The sequence below is a fragment of the Vigna unguiculata genome, chromosome 6 (assembly GCF_037176805.1).
Source record: "Vigna unguiculata cultivar grain cowpea cultivar isolate G323 ecotype 2 chromosome 6, ASM3717680v1, whole genome shotgun sequence".
Taxonomy (NCBI): Eukaryota; Viridiplantae; Streptophyta; class Magnoliopsida; order Fabales; family Fabaceae; genus Vigna; species Vigna unguiculata.
The window spans coordinates 42,890,191-42,911,921 of NC_140797.1; the positions used below are offsets into that span (position 1 = coordinate 42,890,191).

Sequence of the window (21,731 nt, forward strand, 5' to 3'; positions counted from 1 at the left end):
TTAAGTGATTCTACTAGTAGAAATTATTCACAATATTCATTTATTATATGATAGTACATAATCTGCTTCTGCTTACTGGTTTTTAGATATATCCTTAAATGCTCAATTATAAGTGTTTACTGTCATACTCGTTGGACCATAAGTGTTTATATATTTTTGAAAGATTCTCAAAACCATTCTGGATTCAGGAATAATTGCTTTATGACCATCTTCGGTAAATAAGTTTTCTGATACACAAAATGCAGAAATGTAATTCAATTATTTTCCACGTGTTCATGATTTTGATCTCTCAGAAGGTACATTTGACAAACGTGCGTAGTATGTATGCAATACTCACGACAACAGCACATAGGATGCCATTTAAATTTAGTGTATGTAGTATGTACAGAGTCAGCCTTCCCCAGTGGAACTTTATTTCAACATACTACCTCACTAAATTTTTGTTTTTTTATTTATAAAGAAAAATCACAAAGATGCCATTCATTAATAAATTGCCTCCAGTTGCCCTAAGTAAAGACTCTTCATAGATCTTTCATCATCCTGCAGTATTTTTATAAAAATGTTAAGGGATAGTATCAATATATTTGACAAAGAACAGATACAGGTTTTGATCATTCAAAAGGAAAAAGTTACAGAACCTTCTGGAGGAGTTTGAGCGTCTGATTTTCCTGTTATCATCTGATTTTATTGAAGCAGCTTCCTTGTCTCTAGCAGCTGCTTCCCTTTTCGTTTTCTTCCACTCTATTTCCATAGCTTTTGTCAGTGCATCCACTTTCTTTGTGAGCATCTGAAAATAAAAGCATATTTCTCATCTTCAGTTCTAAAATAATAAGGGGTTGGGTTGTGGGCATGGCTATTACTAGTACCTTTATTTCTTCTTCTTTGGTTTGCAAACTACTCTCTTTAATTTCACAAAACTTCCTCAAATTGATGACCTCTTTTTGAAGCTTATCATATAGAAAACCTGAGACCACGTCATTGGTGCCTAATTCATTACAGTTATTGCTCTTAGAGTCTTCATCATCTTCAACTGTGGTTTTAATTTGTGCTGCTTCTCGTTCATCACTGCGTTTATTTGAATTTATGCCTGCATTCACCTGCATCTTATTTTCTTTTTCATCACTATCAACAACTTTATTTCTTGATGCCCATATTCCTTTTTTCAACATGTTTTCTGCAGCACCATATTTCTTTCTTAGAATGCTGCCCGGTAATAGGTTTCCACTGTCGATGTTGCTTTTTACATTTGTCTTTGGGAACAAAGAGCTTCCAGCAGTAGATGCCCTTGGTTGTGATGTGGATCTGTTTCTCAGTCCACCATTGGTCGTTAGGAAGCTTAAGATGTTAGACTTTTCTGCTTTTGTAGATCCAGAATTTGAACTATTTGAGAAATGCTTTAGGCCTTCTTCTAGTGTTTTCAACCTCAGCTTCAGCTTATCCTGAAAAAAAAAAATTACCAGACAACATTAGTTATCACTGAAAACTCTATCTACACGCCTACATAAAAGGAAAAAGTTACCTTCAATTGTGACTCCGCCTTCGCTGTTCTTTCTGATATAGCTAGCTTTTCTTTCAAGCGTTGCATCTCTGCCTGCATGTGCATGGACATTCTTCATTGTAAAACTCTTTTACTTGAAAGACCAGAACTTACATAAAAATCCTATTTGAGTTGCTTTCTTCAACATTTTAAGGTACAGTTAGGAGTTGAAATTTTCTTTTTCTTGATTGAAATTCAGACCTTTCTAATTATTTTCTTATTCATCGTAATCTTGGTTTTACTGAAGGAAAAACTGTCACTGAAAGAAGTAGTAGTATTTATGGATTGAACAAGCAGAACCATATGAGCTCCAAAGAAGATTCTTATGGGAAAATATACCTGCATTATCCTTCTCTCTTCCAACCATTGCTTGACAGGCATGACCTTGTCATTCTCGTCCTTCCACTCATTTGCCACAACTGTTGCAACTCTATTGGCTGAAACTCTTACCCTTGCTAGTTCCCTCTCCAGTGTCCTCTTCTCCTCCTGAAAAATTGTGTTAAATTATGTCACTATAAGGATCAATCAACCACAATGAAGAAAGTCATCGTGTTCAAAATGGCATCAGCCATAAGAGTTGTCTACCTGCAACTCAGAAATTTGTCTCTGATAATCACGAACAGCATTAGCATTGACTCCACTGGATAAGATGACCTCCTCAAGTTCATGGATGGTTTGGCTAAGTTTTTCAACTTCCAAAATCTTTTGGCGATGCGTTTTCTCTAAGATTTTGTTCTCCTCCTGCTCATGGAAGTTTGTAATTTAGCCAAATACTTACACTTACTACAGAAACTACGTGTTATAATTGAATCATAAAATGTATGCCTGGCAGATCTCAATCTGTCTCTTCAAGTCAAAATTTTCATTCTGAACTTCCTCAACTATTAAAACTCTCTCCAGTGCAGTTCTTAAAATCTTCTCCGCTTCAAGCAATGCTGCCTCTTTGGACTTTGTGAGCCGTTCCAACGCTTTCTTATCTTCTTGGAGAGCTGCAATCTGAACGCAAAACGAATGTTAGAATTTTCATTATTATGCAAATCCACTCCTTGTAGGAGCATCTTTGGTGGAAATTGCATTATTAATTTATTACTACCTCATTCCTATACATCTTAATCTCAGCCTCAAGAGGAGTAATGACACTTTCAAGAGGAACAAAATCATCTTCCTTTTGATCTGCGTGTAACCTTCTAAGAGTGGCTTCTGCAGCATATTGTGCTGCCAATGCATCCTTCTTTTCCTCTGTCAGTTTCTTGATTTCTAGCTTCTGCATAAAATTGAGGCATATGCATCTTTAGAATTTACCACTGTTTGACACGGTTCCAAGTTTCAAGTGATATCAGTACCTTGTGTTTGAGATGATCCTGAGTAAGTTCAAGTCTCTCTTCCAGCTTACCCATTTCAGTTCTCAGCTGCAATTAAGGAATGTTAATTACAGCAATTGTTTAGTGACCCAGAAATTTGTATATCTCGTTATGAACAAATAAATGTGTAGAGCAACTGAATCAGTTCTATGAAGAGTGAGAATGACTTCTTCTAAAACAATTATCTGAATTAATCAATTAACAGCGTAAAAAATTGAACTCTATATCAGTATTTCTAAAGATTTTGACACAGTCAACTAATCAGAAATCATGCTAGCTATGATTTTAAAATAATTATGATAAAATTAACAAATTGGTGTTGGTCATTTACATTGTAAGTTGGATTAAATTAAAAAGATATACCTCTTCTATGGCCTTGTCCTTTTTAGCTTCAGTTGCCCTCAAGGCCTTGATTTCACTTTGACAAGTTGCTAGTTCCTTGGTCTTTTCTGCATAATTTTATAGATGAAACACAGATTTAAATAAAGTAGATCAAAAAATAAATGAATTATAATCATTTATCCTTCGTTTTCATGAGACATTATAATTAGCAGACAATGAAACTTAAGTTACATAACTTCTATCAATATTAAACTTGTAAAATAGTTCCAACGGTAACGGAATCTAACAGTGGCAGCGAAAATGTAAATTTTGGACTTGTGGCTTCCCAATCTCAAATTTTTTCTCTTTTAGATTGATTGGTATTAATGTACTTCTTTTGTATTTTCCAAATGCATTGATTTACTGTAAAAAAAATATTAATTTTGTTAACTAGTGTGCTTAATTTCTTTGACATTATTGAAAAATACTTAACAATATATAAGCTATCAATTATCTTTTCTTTGACATAAAAGTATCCTTTTATTTTATAAAACCCCACCTGTATTCATTAATCTCTATTCTTTTATATACTATAAATAATCTTTATTTAGTTTTCTAACGGAGATCAATCTATTTTAAAAGAAAAAGAAAGTTTTTTCTCAATATAAAAAAAAATACCAATTTAAGTGAAAAATTACTTAAATTATTTTTGACATGTAACTAAATAAACATACTTTTCATTGTTCCCTTATTAGTTTACTAGATTTTTTTTATTGGTAATTTTTTAAGACTCCTATTTCAAGAAATTAATACTATGATGAATTAAGTATTTAACCACATGTTCATAACTAAGAGAATAAAAAAGATAGAGTTTCAAAGAAGAAATTTTCCCAACTTATTAGAAAGCAAAATATCATAATTTTTTTGCCTTTACCTAATGTTGTAAAAACTGTAGAGATATGTAAAGTACATTTTTTGTTTATAATTTTTTAAATATTTCGTAGAGATATAATTAAATTTCAAATTGAGTTAATTATGTCTCCATTTAGATCAAGAAGAGGTGGGTTCAAGTAAATAAGAGCAGTGTCAAAAAAGTTAAGAGAGAAAGCTTTTAGAACAAGTCTCAAGTCACTTGTAAGAATTGATTTGTCACAGAAGTTGCGGTTTGTGAGAAAAATTCCGTAGCTAATTTCTATTAGGACAAAGTGTTACTAAGAAATTTGGTTTGATAACATTCTTTATTTTCTATATTTTAAGTGCTTAAGGTTATGCATATGAATTTTAGAAATATTTAATGAATATTTGAACAAAAAACCTTATTTAAGAGTGGTGATAAATTATGTTACTGTTTTTCACTTATCTCCTTTATTATGGTATCACACCTTGAAATTCTAAAATATCAATTATTTTGAGATTACAAAAAACGTGTTGAATCATTTGAAGACATGGGAGATGATGTTTTTTATGTTTAATTATAGAGTTTAACGGTATTTTTTATTATTATTTAATTGTAAAATACCGTTAGTATGATTTTTAAGATGAACTAATCTCATTTATTACTAGATTATGGTCTAAAATTTATTTTATTCTGTTAATTTGTATTTTTTTTTTTACTAGTGGCTATTTTGACTGTTTTATTCTTTCGAAATTATGAACAGAAGAAAATAATAATGAAGTAATAATGAAGTAGCATTTGTCATCATCTTGATAAGAAAGTTTGAAAATAAGAAAACAGTGAAAATAATGCAAAAATGAACAATAAAACTTGCACTAAAACTTAACGTGTGTCCTTAGTTTTGAAGATATAAAATGCATTTTCAATAGTTTAATTTTAAGTTTGTGTTTTGTTTAAGCATCGAGAAAGAAAAAGTCGGCCTTTCTGAAATTTAGATTCTCTGTTAATTTTATTGTTGATGTTGTTGTGTGTTATTTTTTTATCATATTTTAATAATATATTAATTATCACTAATTTTAATAGAACGTGTGTGTAAAAGTTGAACTCACAAAAAGTAATAAAGTTTGGTTGTCTCAACATGCATTCAACCTCTTGCCAACTTATTTCCAAAAACATACCCTTCGTACCCTTCGTCTTTAATGTCCTGCATATGTTGTGTTTTGGTTCTAAATTTAGTTTTAACTCTCTTGACTAGGGATGGTAACGGGGCAGAGCGGAGATGGGTTTCGCTATCCCATACCTATTTCCATATAAAAAATTCATCCACATCTTCATATCCAAATTCAAACGGGTATCAAACTTTTTTCCCATTCCCATCTCCACTGGATAACGGGTATAATCTCGTACTCATACCCGTACCCGTGTTCTAACTACTTCAATTATGAAATATTCAATATTAGGAGGATTTTCTTCGATGCCAAATACCTTAAAATAAATTATAATTGTTTACATTTTATATTAGAATACCAAATAAAATTTCATGTGAACCAAAACATTTATTAAATTTGCAAACTACAACATTGATGAACTTAGTTGATAAAATTAAAAAATATTTCAAAAAAATATAAAAGGAAAACAAATATTCAAATTAAAATATATTTTAAATGTATGTTTACTTCAATTTTTTAAATTCTAATGAATCTCTTTTTTATACACTAATAAAAGTTATAATATATCACTTGATCAAAATGACACAAAAAACAAATAATAAACATAATAATAAAAGGAAAACAAATATTCAAATTAAAATATATTTTAAATGTTTGTTTACTTCAATTTTTTAAATTATAATGAATCTCTTTTTTATACACTAATAAAAGTTATAATACATCACTTGATCAAAATGACACAAAGAACAAATAATAAACATAATAATAAAATGTTGACATAGATTTTGTATCTTTTGAACTTCAATATATGTTGGATAGTGACAAAAAAATATTCATAGCAATTACATTAAATTTTTATATTGTAGTAAATAAAAGTTATTTATACAATTAAAGTGAAAAAAATTACAGTATGATTAATAGTAAGTTATAAAATAACAAATAATTAGATAGAATATATCGAAATATTATTCTACATAATAAAAATAAACAATAAATAAAAATATTAAAAAACTAACAAATGTGTGTTTTAGAAATAATTTGAGAGACTATCGAAAGAAATCGCACAAAGGAAATCAAATGTATAATTAAGGTATGATAAAATGAAAAATACCTTAGAGAACTAATTATTAAATTATGTTTGAAGTGGTTAAAATTAAATAGAAATATCATTAGTGACCAAAAAAATTGTCATTAAATTACAAATAAATTAGTAATTAAATTGGTCACTAAATCAAGTACCGATTCGATCATTGAATCGGTCACTAATTTAGTCATTGATTCAGACAATAAATCAATTATTACCACCAATGATAAAAAATAGTGACTGATATGGGTTACTGACTAAATCAGTCACCATTTCATGTTTTTCTTGTAGTGAATTATCATATACTATTCCTAAATATCATTATATATATATATATATAATTTTAATCATTTCAAATAGAATTTAAAGTGAAAAAATTACATTATGATTAATAATGAGTTATAAAATAAAAAATAATTAGATAGAATATATCAAAATATTATTCTACATGATGAAAATAAAAATAATAAATAAAAATATTAAAAAACTAACAAATGTGTGTTTTAAAAATAATTTGAGAGACTATCGAAAAAAATCAAATCAAATGTATAACTAAGGTATGATAAAACGAAAAATATCTTAGAGAATTAAGAAAACTTTTCAAATATCAACATATATACTTAATGGTTGAAAAATAACGAAAATTATTTTAATGAAACAAAAGAGTTCTTCAAATTAAATAAAAATTAATAATAATAATAAGTAAATAATTTTTTTTATATTACCTTAAATTGAGAGTATAAACATTCTCATGTGAAAGGAAAATTTATAATAAATAAAAATATTAAAAAATAATATAAATATTCAAATGTGAGGCATATTTTTTTTTAATTAACATACATCATTTTAACATAATTACATAAATGTTATGATAAGATAAAAAATATATTGGAGATGAGAATGAGTTTCATGACAAATGAAATAATTAAAAGAAAAAAAAATAGAAAAAAGAAAAAAAAATATATATATATATATATATATATATATATATATATATACATGGGTTACTTGATTAATTGTGAATATTTTAATAATTTAAACGAGAATGGAGATATGGCGGGGACGGGTATTATGGCGGGTATATGTACATCCCCATACTCATCCCCATACCCAACTGAAAAAGTCGGAGATTCTCCATACCCATACCCATACCCAGTCAATGCGGAGATTCTCCGTCAAAACGGGGACGAGTTCGAGCAATACCCACGGAGACGGATTTATTTGCCATCTCTACTATTGACGTAAAAGTTACATTTTATTACTTCTACTCTCAGTAAAATATTATTCATATATAGAGGAAAAAAATTCCAACTTAATACTATATTAATAATAATAATATATAAGAAAAGTCAACTTTTATTAATTATAAGTCCAAAACTATTGTGTATTAAGAGTCTTATTGTTATACATCAGATTTAAGAAAAATGAAGTCTTTAAAATATGGTGTCACTTTTAAAATTATTGAAAAAATGTAGGTTTCAGTTCTCTATAAAACTGAAGCCTATATATTGATTTATGAGAATATGTATCGGTTATTGAGCTAGCTCATATTTCTTAACAATTTAAAAATTGTTATTGTTTCATTAAAATATTTTACTTGAGTACACAAGTATAGGTTTTGGGTCACTGTGAAACCGAAAGATATACCTTGACTCATGAGAATAAGCTTTGGTTATTGAGCAACCGTGGTCTATATGTTTCCAATAATTTAAAAAATGACATTGTTTTTTTTAAAATATTTTACTCGAGTGTTTGAGGTATAGGTTTCAGTTCATTGGAAAATCGAAGTCTATATCCTAATTTATGAGAATAGATTTTGATTATTAAACAATTGTTGCTTATACATTCTCAATAATTTTAAAAATATTATTATTCTTTTAAAATAGTTTACCTAAGTGACAGATATATAGACTTCCATTCGTCAAAAAATTAAAACTTATACTTTAACTCATGAGAATAGACTTCGGTTCGTTGTAAAACCGAAACTATACCTTGGTTAATGAGAATAGACTTGGGTTATTGATATATATTTTCAATAATTAAAAAACACCTATGCTTTTTTAAAATATTTTATCTATGTGATAGAGATACATGCTTGAGTTATCTGGAAAACAATTCAATCAAATTTATTCATAAATAAAATCAATTTTGAAATTCAAGTTTATCCATATAAGTATGTGGGTATATTTTTCATGAATGTTTAAAGTAGATGAAAAAGTAGATAAAATTTCTCACACAGAATAAAATACACTGATGTGATCTAACTGTAGAACACGTATCAATCAACTGTATACAATTAGGTATTTTAGTCCAATTCTTAAAGTTTTGTCATCTATATATATATAGTTAAATCATTTCATAAGTCCCCATTTTTGTAGCGAAATCTCAAGTAGGTCTTCCCATTTTTATTTGATTCAATTGAGTTTCTATTTTTAAAAATTCAATGCAATTGGTTCCTTTCCGTTAGTTGACCAGTAATGATGTTAATTATGTGCCACGTGTCAGCACGTGGTTTTTTTGACTTTTTTTAATTTTTTTTAATTTTTAATTTTTTTTATAATTTAAAAAAAATTAAAATTGCCACGTGTCAATCTGACATTGTGCCACGTGGCAGAGACAGTGTGATGTGGCAGTGGCAGTGCCACGTGTCAATATTGAATGTGAAAAGTCTCAATATAGTCCCTGTATTTATTATTTTGTCTCAATTTGGTCCCAATTTTTTTAAAACTGAATCAATTTTATCCCTATATCAGATTTAATTTTTATATAAATTTACAATGATATTTTTATTATAATTGATATTTTTAACAAAATTAAGTTTATTTAAATATATATTTTGCATTGAACTTTATTTAAATATTGTTTCAAATATTTATATATCCATAATTTATAGACAAATGTTAGAATTGTTATAATTTTTTTTTTTAATTTTATATTTGAATTTATAAAGTTTTTATTTTTAAAGCAACTCTAACATTTATCTATAAATTATAGATATATAAATATTTAAAATAAAATTTAAATAAATATTAGTGCAAAATATACATTTAAATAAATTTAATTTTGTTAAAAATATCAATTATAATAAAAATACCATTGTAAATTTATATAAAAATTAAATCTAATATAGGGATAAAATTGATTCAGTTTTAAAAAAATTGGGACCAAATTGAGACAAAATAATAAATACAGGGACTACACTGAGACTTTTCACATCCAATATTGACATGTGGCACTGGCACTGGCACTGTCACATCACACTGTCTCTGCCACGTGGCACAATGTCAGGTTGACACGTGGCAGTTTTATTTATTTTTTTAAAAAATTATAAAAAATTAAAAAAAAAATAAAAAAATACAAAAAAACCACGTGCTGACACGTGCCACATAATTAGCACCGTTACTGGTCAACTAACGAAAAGGAACCAATTGTAACGAATTTTTAAAAATAGAGACTCAATTGAGTCAAATAAAAATGGAAGGACCTACTTGAGATTTCGCTACAAAAATTGAGGACCTATGGAATGATTTAACCTATATATGTCTGAAGCAAAACAGTGTCTTATGAAAGATTAATATACTATATCCTAAAAATAAAATCCGTACAAACATATTGAGAAATTATTCTACCTAACTTATTCAAAATTGAGGTGCAAAGTGATTATAACATAACCTGTAAATTTATTGTTTTAGGTGAAAATTAGCCAAGTGCATTAAAAGTTTATACACAGTGATCTAATTAATAAAGAACTGTTAAAAGCTTTAGCTTAGCATGTTCTTTAATTAGTATAAAAAAAAAAACACTTGGTTTTGTCTCTTTTGTTGTAAGTAGAGATGATGAGAATTATCCAAATCAGGTCTGGTCTAGTTGAAAGACACACTTAACAGTGATTCCCACTGGTTTTTGGCATACAGGAAGATGATAAGACTATGAAAAACCAAGTTAAAAGGAATAATGGTGAAGCAGATAAAGATAAAGTGATATGAACCTGTGAGCTGGTTTTTGAAACGATCAATCTGTAACCTCACAGGATCTGGTTGGAGAAGAGGAAGTTCTTCCCCACTGTATACATCTTCGCTCGACACCATTCTCCTCTTTCTGCTGCGCCCAAATCCTCACAACTATACCCTCCAACAAAAAATCACCCTTCCTCACAACTATTTATACTTCTTTTCTCTTTCTGTACTTTGCTTTTCTTACCTATATATATGCTCAACAACAAAACATCATTTTAAAAGGGTGCCATATAATAATAAATAAACTCTATTATTCGTATAAGAAATCAATTGAGCGCAAAGCCAGGAATGAGCTTACCCTGCACTGAAGCAAACTAAACTTGACAAATGAAATGCATAAGCCTGCGTCTACTTTAGCTTCTCCTTAATTCTAGCTTGACAGCAACGGTTACCTTCTTTCTGTTTTATATATGGTAGAACATTAAGTATAACTCCACGTTCAAATATTATAACTTCATCATCGAAACTAAAATTAATACAATTATTATTAAAATAACTGTTATATATAAAAGTTGACGAATTTACTGTAGAGAGGTTTACGAGAAGTGACCCTATGAAAAGTTTCAGAGTACGTATACAAATATTATACACTTGACAAACTTTTACTTCTCAGTGCAGAATTATACGTCAAAAAGATGAAGCGTGCGAAAATTTAGAGTATGTACTTGATATAAAGTATAAAACCAAGGTTGGAAAGGGTACACTACAGCCAGCATCAAAGAGTTGTGGACCAGTGCAAATGGAAGACGTTATCGTCAGCAATCAATAACCAATATTCAACACTGATCAGTAACATTGAGGTTCAATCATATCTGGTTTGTTAGGTTTATAGAGGAAGTATCACCGGAAATATACAACACTAATAAACACTAATAAGACCTGAGTTCAATTATATAAGGAATTGACATCATTCTTAACTCAAAACCTTAACAAAATAGATTTATGTGTTTTTATTCTTATATAGTGTTCAATTTTTTTATTTATAACCAACTTGCGACTTAGAGTCATATTTGAATTCTTAACCTGGTTTCCAAGACAAATTTTGCTTCCGTCTCAAATAATACCAATAAAATAAAAAAATAAAAAACAGTGAACACGATATAAAAATTTATTTTTTATAAATAATATGAATATTTTATATGGAGGTGGAATTTATGTCGAAGTACCGAATACGAAACCCCACCTTTTATTGTGGAGTACGGAAGTAATTGGGTGCAAATTCAATACTCTAAAACGGACTGTATCTCAGGTGTACATTAAGAAAAGAAAAAAAAAACCGTATGATATGAATGTTCTGTTGTGAGAGTGAGTGTGTTTGCTTAAGTTGTCGTGTTCTCTAATACCTGTGTGAATGGAAGGATATCACTTTAGACTATTGTATTGCTTCAGCGCTAAAACCGTTCTGAGATCACTTTTGTTTTACTTGGTGAAATGAAAGTCGTTCGGAAAAGACTGCGATTTCATTAACAAAAGAAATGAGTATGAGTGAGAAGAGAACTCAAATTCTGAAAGCGACCAACTAATTAAAGTGGCTTCCAAGAATACAATGAATTTGGATTAATATTCAGAGAAGCTCTCATCTTAGCTTAAAAGTATAATAATTAAGTAAAGTAAAAAAAAAATAAAAAAATTACGGTTCCTGCACACCATGTGAAAGCCAAATATATATGTTTTTTTCCCTTTTTTTTTGGGTGGAGACAACAATTATAGGACTTCACCAACAACCAAAGGCGACACAGTGAAAGGCCAATGAAAAAAAAAAATGGAAGATTAAGAGGGTTGAATACGTGTGTTGCTATAAAGGGTGGGATAATGTGTGAAGGAAGTGTGTTCCTATAGTTGTTGTGGTTCACTTAAAGGCATATGTTTTTTGTTGGTTTCAATTGGTAGGTTTGCAATATGAATATTAATGTCTCTTATTTAACCACAAGGTTTATAGAGATGGAAAAATAGCTATAGCAAAAAAATTCTTTTTAAGGCCTAATTGTAATCATTTATATATATTTTTATTTTAAAAATGTTTGAACAGATAACAGGATGGTGTACTTTAATGACTGGAACAGTTTTAAGAATTATTATAAACTTTAGAATGTATGTCCAATTCTGGCTAATTATAAAGTGGTCGCTATACAACATCTATTCAACTTTTACCTTTATTTATTTATTATCATGTGAATTGGAAAAGTATATATATATATATATATATATATGGTAGTTGTAGAAAGGGACGTTTTTATTTTATCATCAAGTGTTATTCAGATGCTACATTAATTTCTTTGAATGAAAATTAAAGGGGTAAATTAACACAAAACATTACATATTCTTCTAAACAAAGTTAACAATGAGAGGTTCATAATAGTAGCTCAAATAGAATTAGTATATGGTTTAGTAAAATGAGAGAAATTACATGTATTGTCTTATGCGATGTTAAATATTTCCAGGTTAATTAAGAGAGGTTTTTTTTTCAGTTTAAAATGTTTTTCTTTAATGAATAGAAACAAATAAATAAGTGAAATGAGTTATGATAGATAGAAGATCCTAGTATGAATATGTTGAGTATAAAATTTTGAGCAAAAAGCAGGAAAATCGAAAAACTTATTGTCTGAAATTATCAGAATTTAAATGAAGTGTTATTATATATTAGAAAGTGAAAAATCCACTAAAAATTACTTTTGTAAATTTTGAATTAGAAATAATATATAATCTTTTATATAAATTTCACTATTGTTTAATTTATTTTGGATTATATATATGTTTTTATCCTTCAACTTTCAGTGAAAATTGGAATTAGTCCTCCCTAGAAACTTTTGCCCAATTTAGTCTCTCAACTTCAGAACTACGTGAATTTAGTCTCTTCAAGCAAATTTTGTTAAGTTTATTTAATGTTTCAAACGCATTTTATGATAACATTTGAGATATTTACATTGTTTGATACATGTTTGCTTCAATATTAACTAAGAAACTATCATGAAACGCATTTGAAACATCAAATAAATTTAACAAAATTTGGTTAAAAGGAATAAATTTACACAATATTGAAATTTAGAGACTAAATTTAGTCAAAGTTTCGAAGATAGACTAATTCCAATTTTCAGTGAAAATTGAGAGACCAAAAATATATATAACAATTAAATTTTAACAATTTTCTCTTATCATATCTGAGTTTGTATATTTTAAATGGGTTTGAAATATAAAAAAAATGAAAAATTATTTAAAAGATGTAAAAGAAAATTATCAAATTTTAGTTGTTATAATATTTTTTTTTTTTATTAAATCCGGACACTCCATTGAAAAGTGGAAAAATTCATTAAGAATTGGGCTTTTGCTGATTTCAGCCCATTTTCACTTTCTGAAGCATCCTTGAATGTCCACTTCTGCATGATGCAACGGATAACGATATTAAATCCAAGTTTGATGAATGGACTGAGAGATTGCGTGGAACCAAAGCAAATTAATCTTTGGTGGGCTTAGGGTTCTTTCTAACAAAACAACATTAACAAAATTTCAAACACCCACTGACCCACACAACACAATTCTGATATCTGTGCTCATTGTCTGAAGGAAAAAAAAAAAAAAAAAAACCACTTACGATTTATTGTTAATTGACTTTTACCTCTTGTCGTTGTCTGATTCATAAGGTTGAAGATTACGTCCTACCTCAAACTAAGTCACAATTTTCATCTCCTCTACGAGGTTGAAGTTACCCCTTACCTTAAACTCACAAATTCAGATGCGTATCTTCTCAATCAAACTAAACTATACAAATATAGTTTCATTTTCTTGCAAATTTGAAAGATACGTTTCTTTCAAGATATATTATTGCATTCTCAAAAATCGTAATTACATAAATATTATCTATAGAAATATTTAATTCTAAAGGAAAGACAAAAACATAACTTCAATGATTCTCAATCGTTCATGGATTATTATTATTATTATTATAATATATTGTTCTTTGATATACATCAATAAGAAGATATGGTTTTCGTTCCTGAAGGGCTAATCTTCATCCCAATTAAAAGCATCCACTTCCAAAAAGGACCCCACAAACCGACCAATCAGGAATTTAACAAAAGAATCAATACCAAAAGCATTTCTCACCTTATTTTAGGAGTAATGATATAGGAAAAAAAATTCACAGACATTATCTTTTATTACATTTCATTTTTTTTTTCTTTACAAATTTTTACAAATAAAAAGTTTACCTTTTTTATAATTCTTTTACACATGCGTTGTCAAATAAATATAACTTCGTGTCAAAGTGCCATAGACTAATATGCCCTTCTCAAATTAGTCTTCAGAACAATTATTGAAAAGCTTATCCCTTCCCCCGCCCCTGACCGTCCATTAGATTCATCACTCTGATGTAAATGGATTTGATGTTAGAATAAAGAAAAGGATTTTTTAGCTATTGTATTTTTTGACAATTTTTTCTTAAAGTGTTATTTTTTAAATGATTTTTATCTTTTATTTTTTCATTTTTTTTATATTTCAAAACTACATGTATTTCAAGTTATAAATATTTAGTTGTTAAAATATGAAAAACATAACCCATCATAATATCATTGTAATTAAAATAATACCCTCTACCTTCTCTCATTTCAAACTTATGCTTCTCCTGTCATTTATCTATTACGTGGTGGCAAAACATAGTTCTTCCACTCATCAAATTAAGCTATAAAAGAAAAGTTACACAAGATAAATTTTATAAAAACGGATCTTATTGGTTTTCAGTGGGATTTTACAGAACTAATCTTCAATTTGAGACTTAGTCATAGTATTTTTTTTTTCTATTTCTTCGATATGTATGTGCTGTGAAAAATCAAATTCAGACCATTTTTAAAAGTGTGTGTCAACTTAACCATAATAGTTGGATAGAAACCAAATATAACATTCAAGATGGAATGTGAATTTTTACTCTATCTATTTAAGTCCACTTATTAATGAAGGAGAGTTTAGGAAACAAATGTGTGATTTAGAAAAGAAATGGCAAAAGGGTCAAGCAAACTTTGAAAATCATTGAGACCATTCTTTCCAAACTAGAATCTCTTCAGATATATAATGCTTGCCAACACTAAGCTTCTTATAGGATACATTACCACAACACAACACAACACACTATCCCTCTCCACCAATCTCTTTTTCTTCCAATTTTTTCTCTCTCTTTCTCTGGTATGGATATATCAGAAAAGCTTAAACCATATAGATATCAGATAACCATAACAATAGTCGTTTTATTATCATTCTCTTTGCTGTTCTATGCTGCTCCACACTTTCTGACCATTCTCGCATACTTTTGGCCTTTGTTTGCTTCCACTACTTTCTTCTTGGTAGCAATAATAGCCTTCGGAGGCATTTCAAAACTCTCCACTGAAGATCATGGTGAAAAGGTGGGTGAAGGAATATTGGATTATGTAGCAGGAAGGACAGAACATATTCATGAGGCTCAAACACTTCTTAGTGAATGAAGACTGTACCAGTTTCAGGCATAGTTTAGATGGACTCAGAAACTTTCAACTATAAAATCTGTGTTCGATGATATATATAATATGTCATAATCTTTGTCATCGAATAGCTACTGAAATGAGTATTGTGTTTATCCAATGTACTTAAATTTGTCGCAACAACAAGAGTAGACTTCTGGAAATTATGTGTGTCAAAACCAGGAACATGTCTACGTTAGGATCAACTTCCCGAAATTCTGAAGTGAATAAATGAAAATATGTGAATTGTTGTGTGGTTGGTAACAAGTATGTGTAGGAAATTAATGATGTTTGTCACTTACCTTTATTCTCCTTCCCTTTAGTGACTGAATTGATGGTTGCCTGGGTTTGTCCCGACTGAATTGGGTGAGAGAGGCCAAGCACCCACATGCTTTTCATATATACTGTTTGCTCCATCCCTAACAGAGTCACAAAAACACTACCAGGCTAAAACAGCAATAAATGCAGATTACGTTATGCTCTGGCCAAATTGTTTTCAACCCCACATTTAACACATGAGAATACAATGTACCAACAAACAACAACTGGTTTTTTACACTTTAATGTAATTACAAATGGTCCTGTTTCATAAATTCATTAACTTTTTTTAGAAAGCTGTATTTATTATATAGTTCACTTTCTGTTTTATCTTTCTCCGAGTGAGTCAGATACCTTACTTTGGACTAAACTCTGGTATAATTAAAACTCTGAATAGATGTTTTAACCAATAAATGCATTTGAACTGACTGAGAAAACATGCATAGAGAATGTTGTTTCTTCGATCTTTACAATCGGTGGCATCACTCGTATAACGAATCCCTAGTAATTTTGAAACCTGAAAAACAAAAAGAAAAAACAGTAATCTGACTTTTTATCTCAAGTTAAATTACTTTACATATAAAACTTTATGCCATAACATCTTTTTGGGTCCATAAGAACAATGGCAAGGGTATCATCAATGTTCTAAAAGATGCACACATAAGGACATTACAACCCATAGGCACCACCAGAATGAGAACCAGAGAAAGTTGCATCTTATTCATCAACTTATCCAAAAAGGAACTTGATCTGTTTTGCATCCTTGAGAAATCTATCACATTATCCCAAAAGAGCAACACTTTTTCCTCCCTTTTGAGCAAGTTCTGAATTAAAAACTTGTCAGCAGTATATATCAAACCATTGTCTTAACTCCCAAACAAACAATTTAGCACTGAACAAGACTTAGATACAACATAGATACTAGTTAATAAGTGTTTTGTTTTTAATTGAAACATATATGTAATCTCAATAATTCTTGCTACTTCTAATCGTCAATATAATGTAGCATGTAAAGAGATGAAATTTCAATTTTGATTAAAGGTCAGAATAATGTTAGTGCTTTTTCTTTTTTCCTTTTAACAAAATCAACATTAGTACTTCAATTTTGTTGTATCACCTCAAAATGCTATGTGGGCCGAGGCCTTAAAATCCTTATTATTGTGGAGGCCCAATAAACAAACTAGCCCAAATTGAAATCCCGAATTGAATTGAATTTCTTTTTGGTGGAATTCACGGCATTGTCAAAAACAGTAACAGATGTTGCGAACACGATGAACCGGAGAACAAGGGTTTAAGCTCATTGCACTCCTCACTCTGTGGTATGTCACTTTCATTAAATTTCTTAAAAGCTGTGTCTTTGTGTTCAACCAAGTTTTTCATTTCCCTTGGGAACTCCTACTCTTTCTTTCAGCCTAAAACTGTTAATGTTGCCAATTTCAATATCTGTTTTGGGAGTTTTTCGGTATAAGAAATTAAATCGTTTTTTAATTATTTACCTTGCCCATTCTTCGATTTTCTTCATTTTTCTGCGCATGTTAAGGTTTTTGGTTTGTTTTTTAACACTACATGTTTCTGGGTCTCTTCAAGGTTTGAACCTGACTAATTTCAATAGTCCATTCAAATGACGTCAATACCTTCTAAAAACCTATGTGTTCGAAGGCAACAATGTCCTTGTGGAGATTGGAAGTGTTATATTACATATGAGGGTGATTCTGAAGAGGGTTCTACGGCACCTGAATTGGTGAAGGAAGAGAAAGCATCGTCCGGGGCTATGATTACTCCCTATGTTGGAATGGTTTTTAAGAGTGATGATGATGCTTTTGAGTATTATGGCAACTTTGCTAGGAAGAATGGGTTCTCTATTAGGAAGGAAAGGTCTAGAATTAGCCCGCAGTTGGGGATTTACAAGCGTGACTTCGTTTGCTACCGGTCCGGCTTTGCTCCGGTGAAGAAGAAGCCTAATGGAGAACACCATAGAGATAGGAAATCAGTGAGGTGTGGATGTGATGCAAAGATGTATCTGTCCAAGGAGGTTGTAGAAGGGGTTTCCCAGTGGTTTGTTGTGCAGTTTAGTAATGTGCACAATCATGAACTTTTGGAAGATGATCAAGTGCGTCTTTTGCCCGCGTATCGTAAAATTCATGAGGCTGATCAAGAGCGTATACTCTTGCTCTCCAAGGCAGGGTTTCCAATTCATCGGATAGTGAAAATGCTGGAGCAGGAAAAGGGGATTCAGGGGGGGCAGCTGCCTTTCTTGGAAAGGGATGTGAGGAACTTTGTTCAAAACCGCAAAAAGGTTGTTCTAGAGAATGAGGCATTGCTCAGTGAGAAAAGAGAAAATGATGTTTTGGAACTTCTTGAGGCGTGCAAAGTTATGAAAGAAGCAGATGATGAGTTTATGTATGATTTTACTGTGGATGGGAATGATAAGGTTGAAACTGTAGCTTGGTCATATGGCGACTCAGTTAATGCAAATGCTATGTTTGGAGATGTGGTTTATTTTGACACATCTTATAGATCGGTCACTTATGGATTGCTTTTTGGAGTATGGTTTGGTATCGATAGCTATGGTAGAACTATTTTTTATGGTTGTGTTTTGTTGCAGGATGAAACACCTCAATCCTTCTCATGGGCATTACAGGTTTACTACTAGCATCCTCTGTATAAGATAACATTTTACTTGTTCTTTTGTAAAACTCCTCTTATGATGATTATTCCTCAATACAGACTTTTGTCAGATTCATGAGAGGAAGGTGTCCACAAACTATTCTAACTGATCTAGACCCGGGACTTAGAGATGCGATTATAAGTGAATTTCCAGGAACTAAACATGTTGTCCCTCAATGGAATATTCTACACAAGGTACCCTGTTGGTTTTCTCCTACTCTGGGTTCTCGGTATGCAGAATTTAAATCTGAGTTCGATGCCTTATTTCACATTGAGAATACAGAGGAATTTGAACATCAGTGGAGCCAGATGATTTCTGTGTTTGGACTTGGTTCAGATAAACATGCTGATTTACTATATACTGTTCGGGCATCCTGGGCTGAAGCCTATGTAAGAGGTTACTTTCTGGCTCGAATGGCGACAATAACTTACTCAAAGTCTATAGATGCATTTTTGAAAGGGATTTTCTCTGCTCATACGTGTTTGCGTAGCTTTTTTGAGCAGGTATGTTTGCGAGAAGTATCTTGTCTTGTATGCTTGCACTAGCCTAGATGCTCACTTGTCATTCTTATGCTTGCAGGTTGGAATTTCTGCAAGTTTTCAACATCAAGCATTTAAGGAGACTCAATATATTCAGCTGAAAACTTGCATACCGATTGAAGAGCATGCGCGGAGTATTCTCACTCCTTTCGCTTTTAATGCCTTGCAGCAAGAGCTGTTGCTAGCTATGCAATATGCTGCATCCGAAATGGCCAATGGATCATATATTGTGCGGCATTTCAAAAGGATGAACGGAGAACGGCTTGTAATATGGTTGGTTGAAGATGATCAGATACATTGTTCTTGCAAGGAATTTGAATCCTCAGGGATACTATGCAGGCATGCTCTTCGTGTATTTGTAATAAAGAACTACTTTCAGTTACCTGATAAGTACTTTTTAGGTAGATGGAGGCGGGAATGCTCATTACTTGTTGATGATGATAACAATCAAGGTGTTGGAGGGGAATGGTTTCAAGAATATCAGTCCCTGGCTGAAACTTTATTTCAAGAATCATCAATTACAAAGGAGCGATCTGACTATGTGCGTAAAGAACTGACAAAAGAACTTAATAGGATTCTTAACGAGGTTAGAAATCTCCCTGAGGCTGATGGAGTCTGCATGAACATGTCAGTTTCACCAACCAATTAGTTTGGATGTTTAGTTGTATATACTTGCAAGTTTGCAACCAATGTACATCACAATACAATGAAAAGAAGTGACTAAGTAAAGAATGCATGCACAGGAAGTGATGAAATGAAAATGTCAAAATCACTTTCAGCTATGCTACATGTACATTCTGCAGATATTATTTGTTGCATTACTATTAGTGCCTACAACTTTGTTTTCTCTTGTACAAGTAATCATGCAACAAAGAAAATTCATTATGCCAAGCGAAATTGCTAAAAGCACACTTACTATTTTCGAATTTGAAATCGAAAAGAGAATCTTATTGCTGTAGTGATTAAAAATCCTTTAAGATAAATGGTGATGCAGCAATGTCACTGTTACAACTGTTAATAGTAGAATTTACAAAATTAGAAGAAAATGCTGAGAACAGTTGTCTGCTTGAGACGCCATATCCCTTAACAACATCATCTTTGTCAATCATTTTAAATATGGGATCTTGAATAACAAAGAATCAGCTTTTAATGAGAGAAAATTTATTCTGCTTTAACAGATGAATATTTGGACCCACTTGAGTGATTGATGAATGAAGATAGGGCTGCGAGTTGTGCATTTGTCTTTTTACAATCAAATGTCCTTTTTCTCAGACAAAGTTTTTAACAGAGTTGTTATTTTGTTAAAAGATCGTTACTGTACTGATCCATGCTATAATTTCATTTGTTGGAACATGTGGCAATAAATATAAATGGTTTTGTGTTCTTAAGTTGCATGGCTTCACCCTACCCTCATCATGCAAGTGTCCCTGACCTTTCTAGATTTCTCCTTTTAAGAGTGAACAGTTAAATGTTTTGGCATAATATTTTGACGTGATTCGTTCGATCCATCAACTCCTCATGTTCAAAAGAGGGTCCCTCCCTGCTAGAGGGTGAGTATAGTGACCCTGTCCATGATGTTTGGTCACAATACAAATGTTGATCAACAATAACACTGTTCACTTTCTTGGCCATGATTTTTTCAAATGTTAATTGTACTGATAGAAAATTATTGTTTGCAATTTATTATGCGTTTCAGTATTTTAAGAATTTTATTAAAAATTCTAAGGATGTTTTAGAATATTATATTAATATAGCAAATCATTTTTCTAAAAGGGATTTCACTCTTTTTCAGAAGAAAAAAAATCTCAATTTAATCTTCCAAAGTTGTTTGTATGTGTTACCACATCGTTTAAAAATATTAGCAACCAACTTAGTCTCCTAAAATTTAATGGTTATCATATTGTTAATTATCTTTTGTCACCAAATTACTAAATATCCCTAATCCTTCTGAAGACTTGAAGTGCGGGAAATATAAAATATTTCTTATGGAAAAATATCTAAAATTTCACTAAATTGTAGTTATAAAAAAAATAAACATTATTTTTAAAAAACTAAATCTAATCTTGAAAACTTAAATTAAATAATTTAACATTTTTTAAAATTATTACTTTAAATATTTAGTCTCGTAATATATGATTATTTTTATTATGACTCTCTTTTAAAAAAAAAAAAAAACTGTTTTAGTCTCTATAGTTTCTTTTCCTATTTTACTAAGTTTGTTAAAAAAATAATTTAAAAAATAGAAATTGATAAATAGATCTGATTTTTTTTTATGAGTAATAGAGGGTAGATTGAAAAAACAATCAATTTAAGAATAATATAATTATGATAAGACTGAAA

General features: G+C 30.3%; 2 protein-coding genes across 2 annotated transcripts; one reads left to right on the forward strand and one right to left on the reverse strand.

The window, feature by feature from the left end:
- Positions 1–244: 244 nt before the first annotated feature.
- On the reverse strand, positions 245–10,565 carry MAP70-5 (microtubule-associated proteins 70-5). The gene is made up of 11 exons (XM_028075587.2): positions 10,356–10,565; positions 3,262–3,347; positions 2,881–2,946; positions 2,631–2,801; positions 2,363–2,533; positions 2,123–2,278; positions 1,877–2,023; positions 1,520–1,591; positions 867–1,439; positions 639–787; positions 245–540 (listed from the first exon to the last, which is right to left on the reverse strand). Exons 1-11 carry the CDS (start codon positions 10,453–10,455, stop codon positions 522–524), a joined length of 1,710 nt encoding a protein of 569 aa, XP_027931388.1. The 5' UTR covers positions 10,456–10,565; the 3' UTR covers positions 245–521.
- Positions 10,566–17,350: 6,785 nt separating this feature from the next.
- FRS10 (FAR1-related sequence 10) lies at positions 17,351–20,241 on the forward strand. The gene is made up of 4 exons (XM_028077848.2): positions 17,351–17,503; positions 17,772–18,825; positions 18,912–19,355; positions 19,432–20,241. Exons 2-4 carry the CDS (start codon positions 17,806–17,808, stop codon positions 20,038–20,040), a joined length of 2,073 nt encoding a protein of 690 aa, XP_027933649.1. The 5' UTR covers positions 17,351–17,503; positions 17,772–17,805; the 3' UTR covers positions 20,041–20,241.
- The last annotated feature ends 1,490 nt before the right edge of the window (positions 20,242–21,731 follow it).

Excerpts from the sequence above, each read along its gene's own strand:
- FRS10 (XM_028077848.2), top strand. The coding sequence starts at position 17,806 with ATGACGTCAATACCTTCTAAAAACCTATGTGTTCGAAGGCAACAATGT. Across the intron at positions 18,826-18,911 it reads CCTTCTCATGGGCATTACAG|ACTTTTGTCAGATTCATGAG; the intron begins GTTTACTACTAG and ends TCCTCAATACAG. Across the intron at positions 19,356-19,431 it reads TGCGTAGCTTTTTTGAGCAG|GTTGGAATTTCTGCAAGTTT; the intron begins GTATGTTTGCGA and ends TTATGCTTGCAG.
- MAP70-5 (XM_028075587.2), bottom strand. The coding sequence starts at position 10,455 with ATGGTGTCGAGCGAAGATGTATACAGTGGGGAAGAACTTCCTCTTCTC. Across the intron at positions 2,279-2,362 it reads GACAGATTGAGATCTGCCAG|GAGGAGAACAAAATCTTAGA; the intron begins GCATACATTTTA and ends TTCCATGAGCAG. Across the intron at positions 2,024-2,122 it reads GACAAATTTCTGAGTTGCAG|GAGGAGAAGAGGACACTGGA; the intron begins GTAGACAACTCT and ends ACAATTTTTCAG.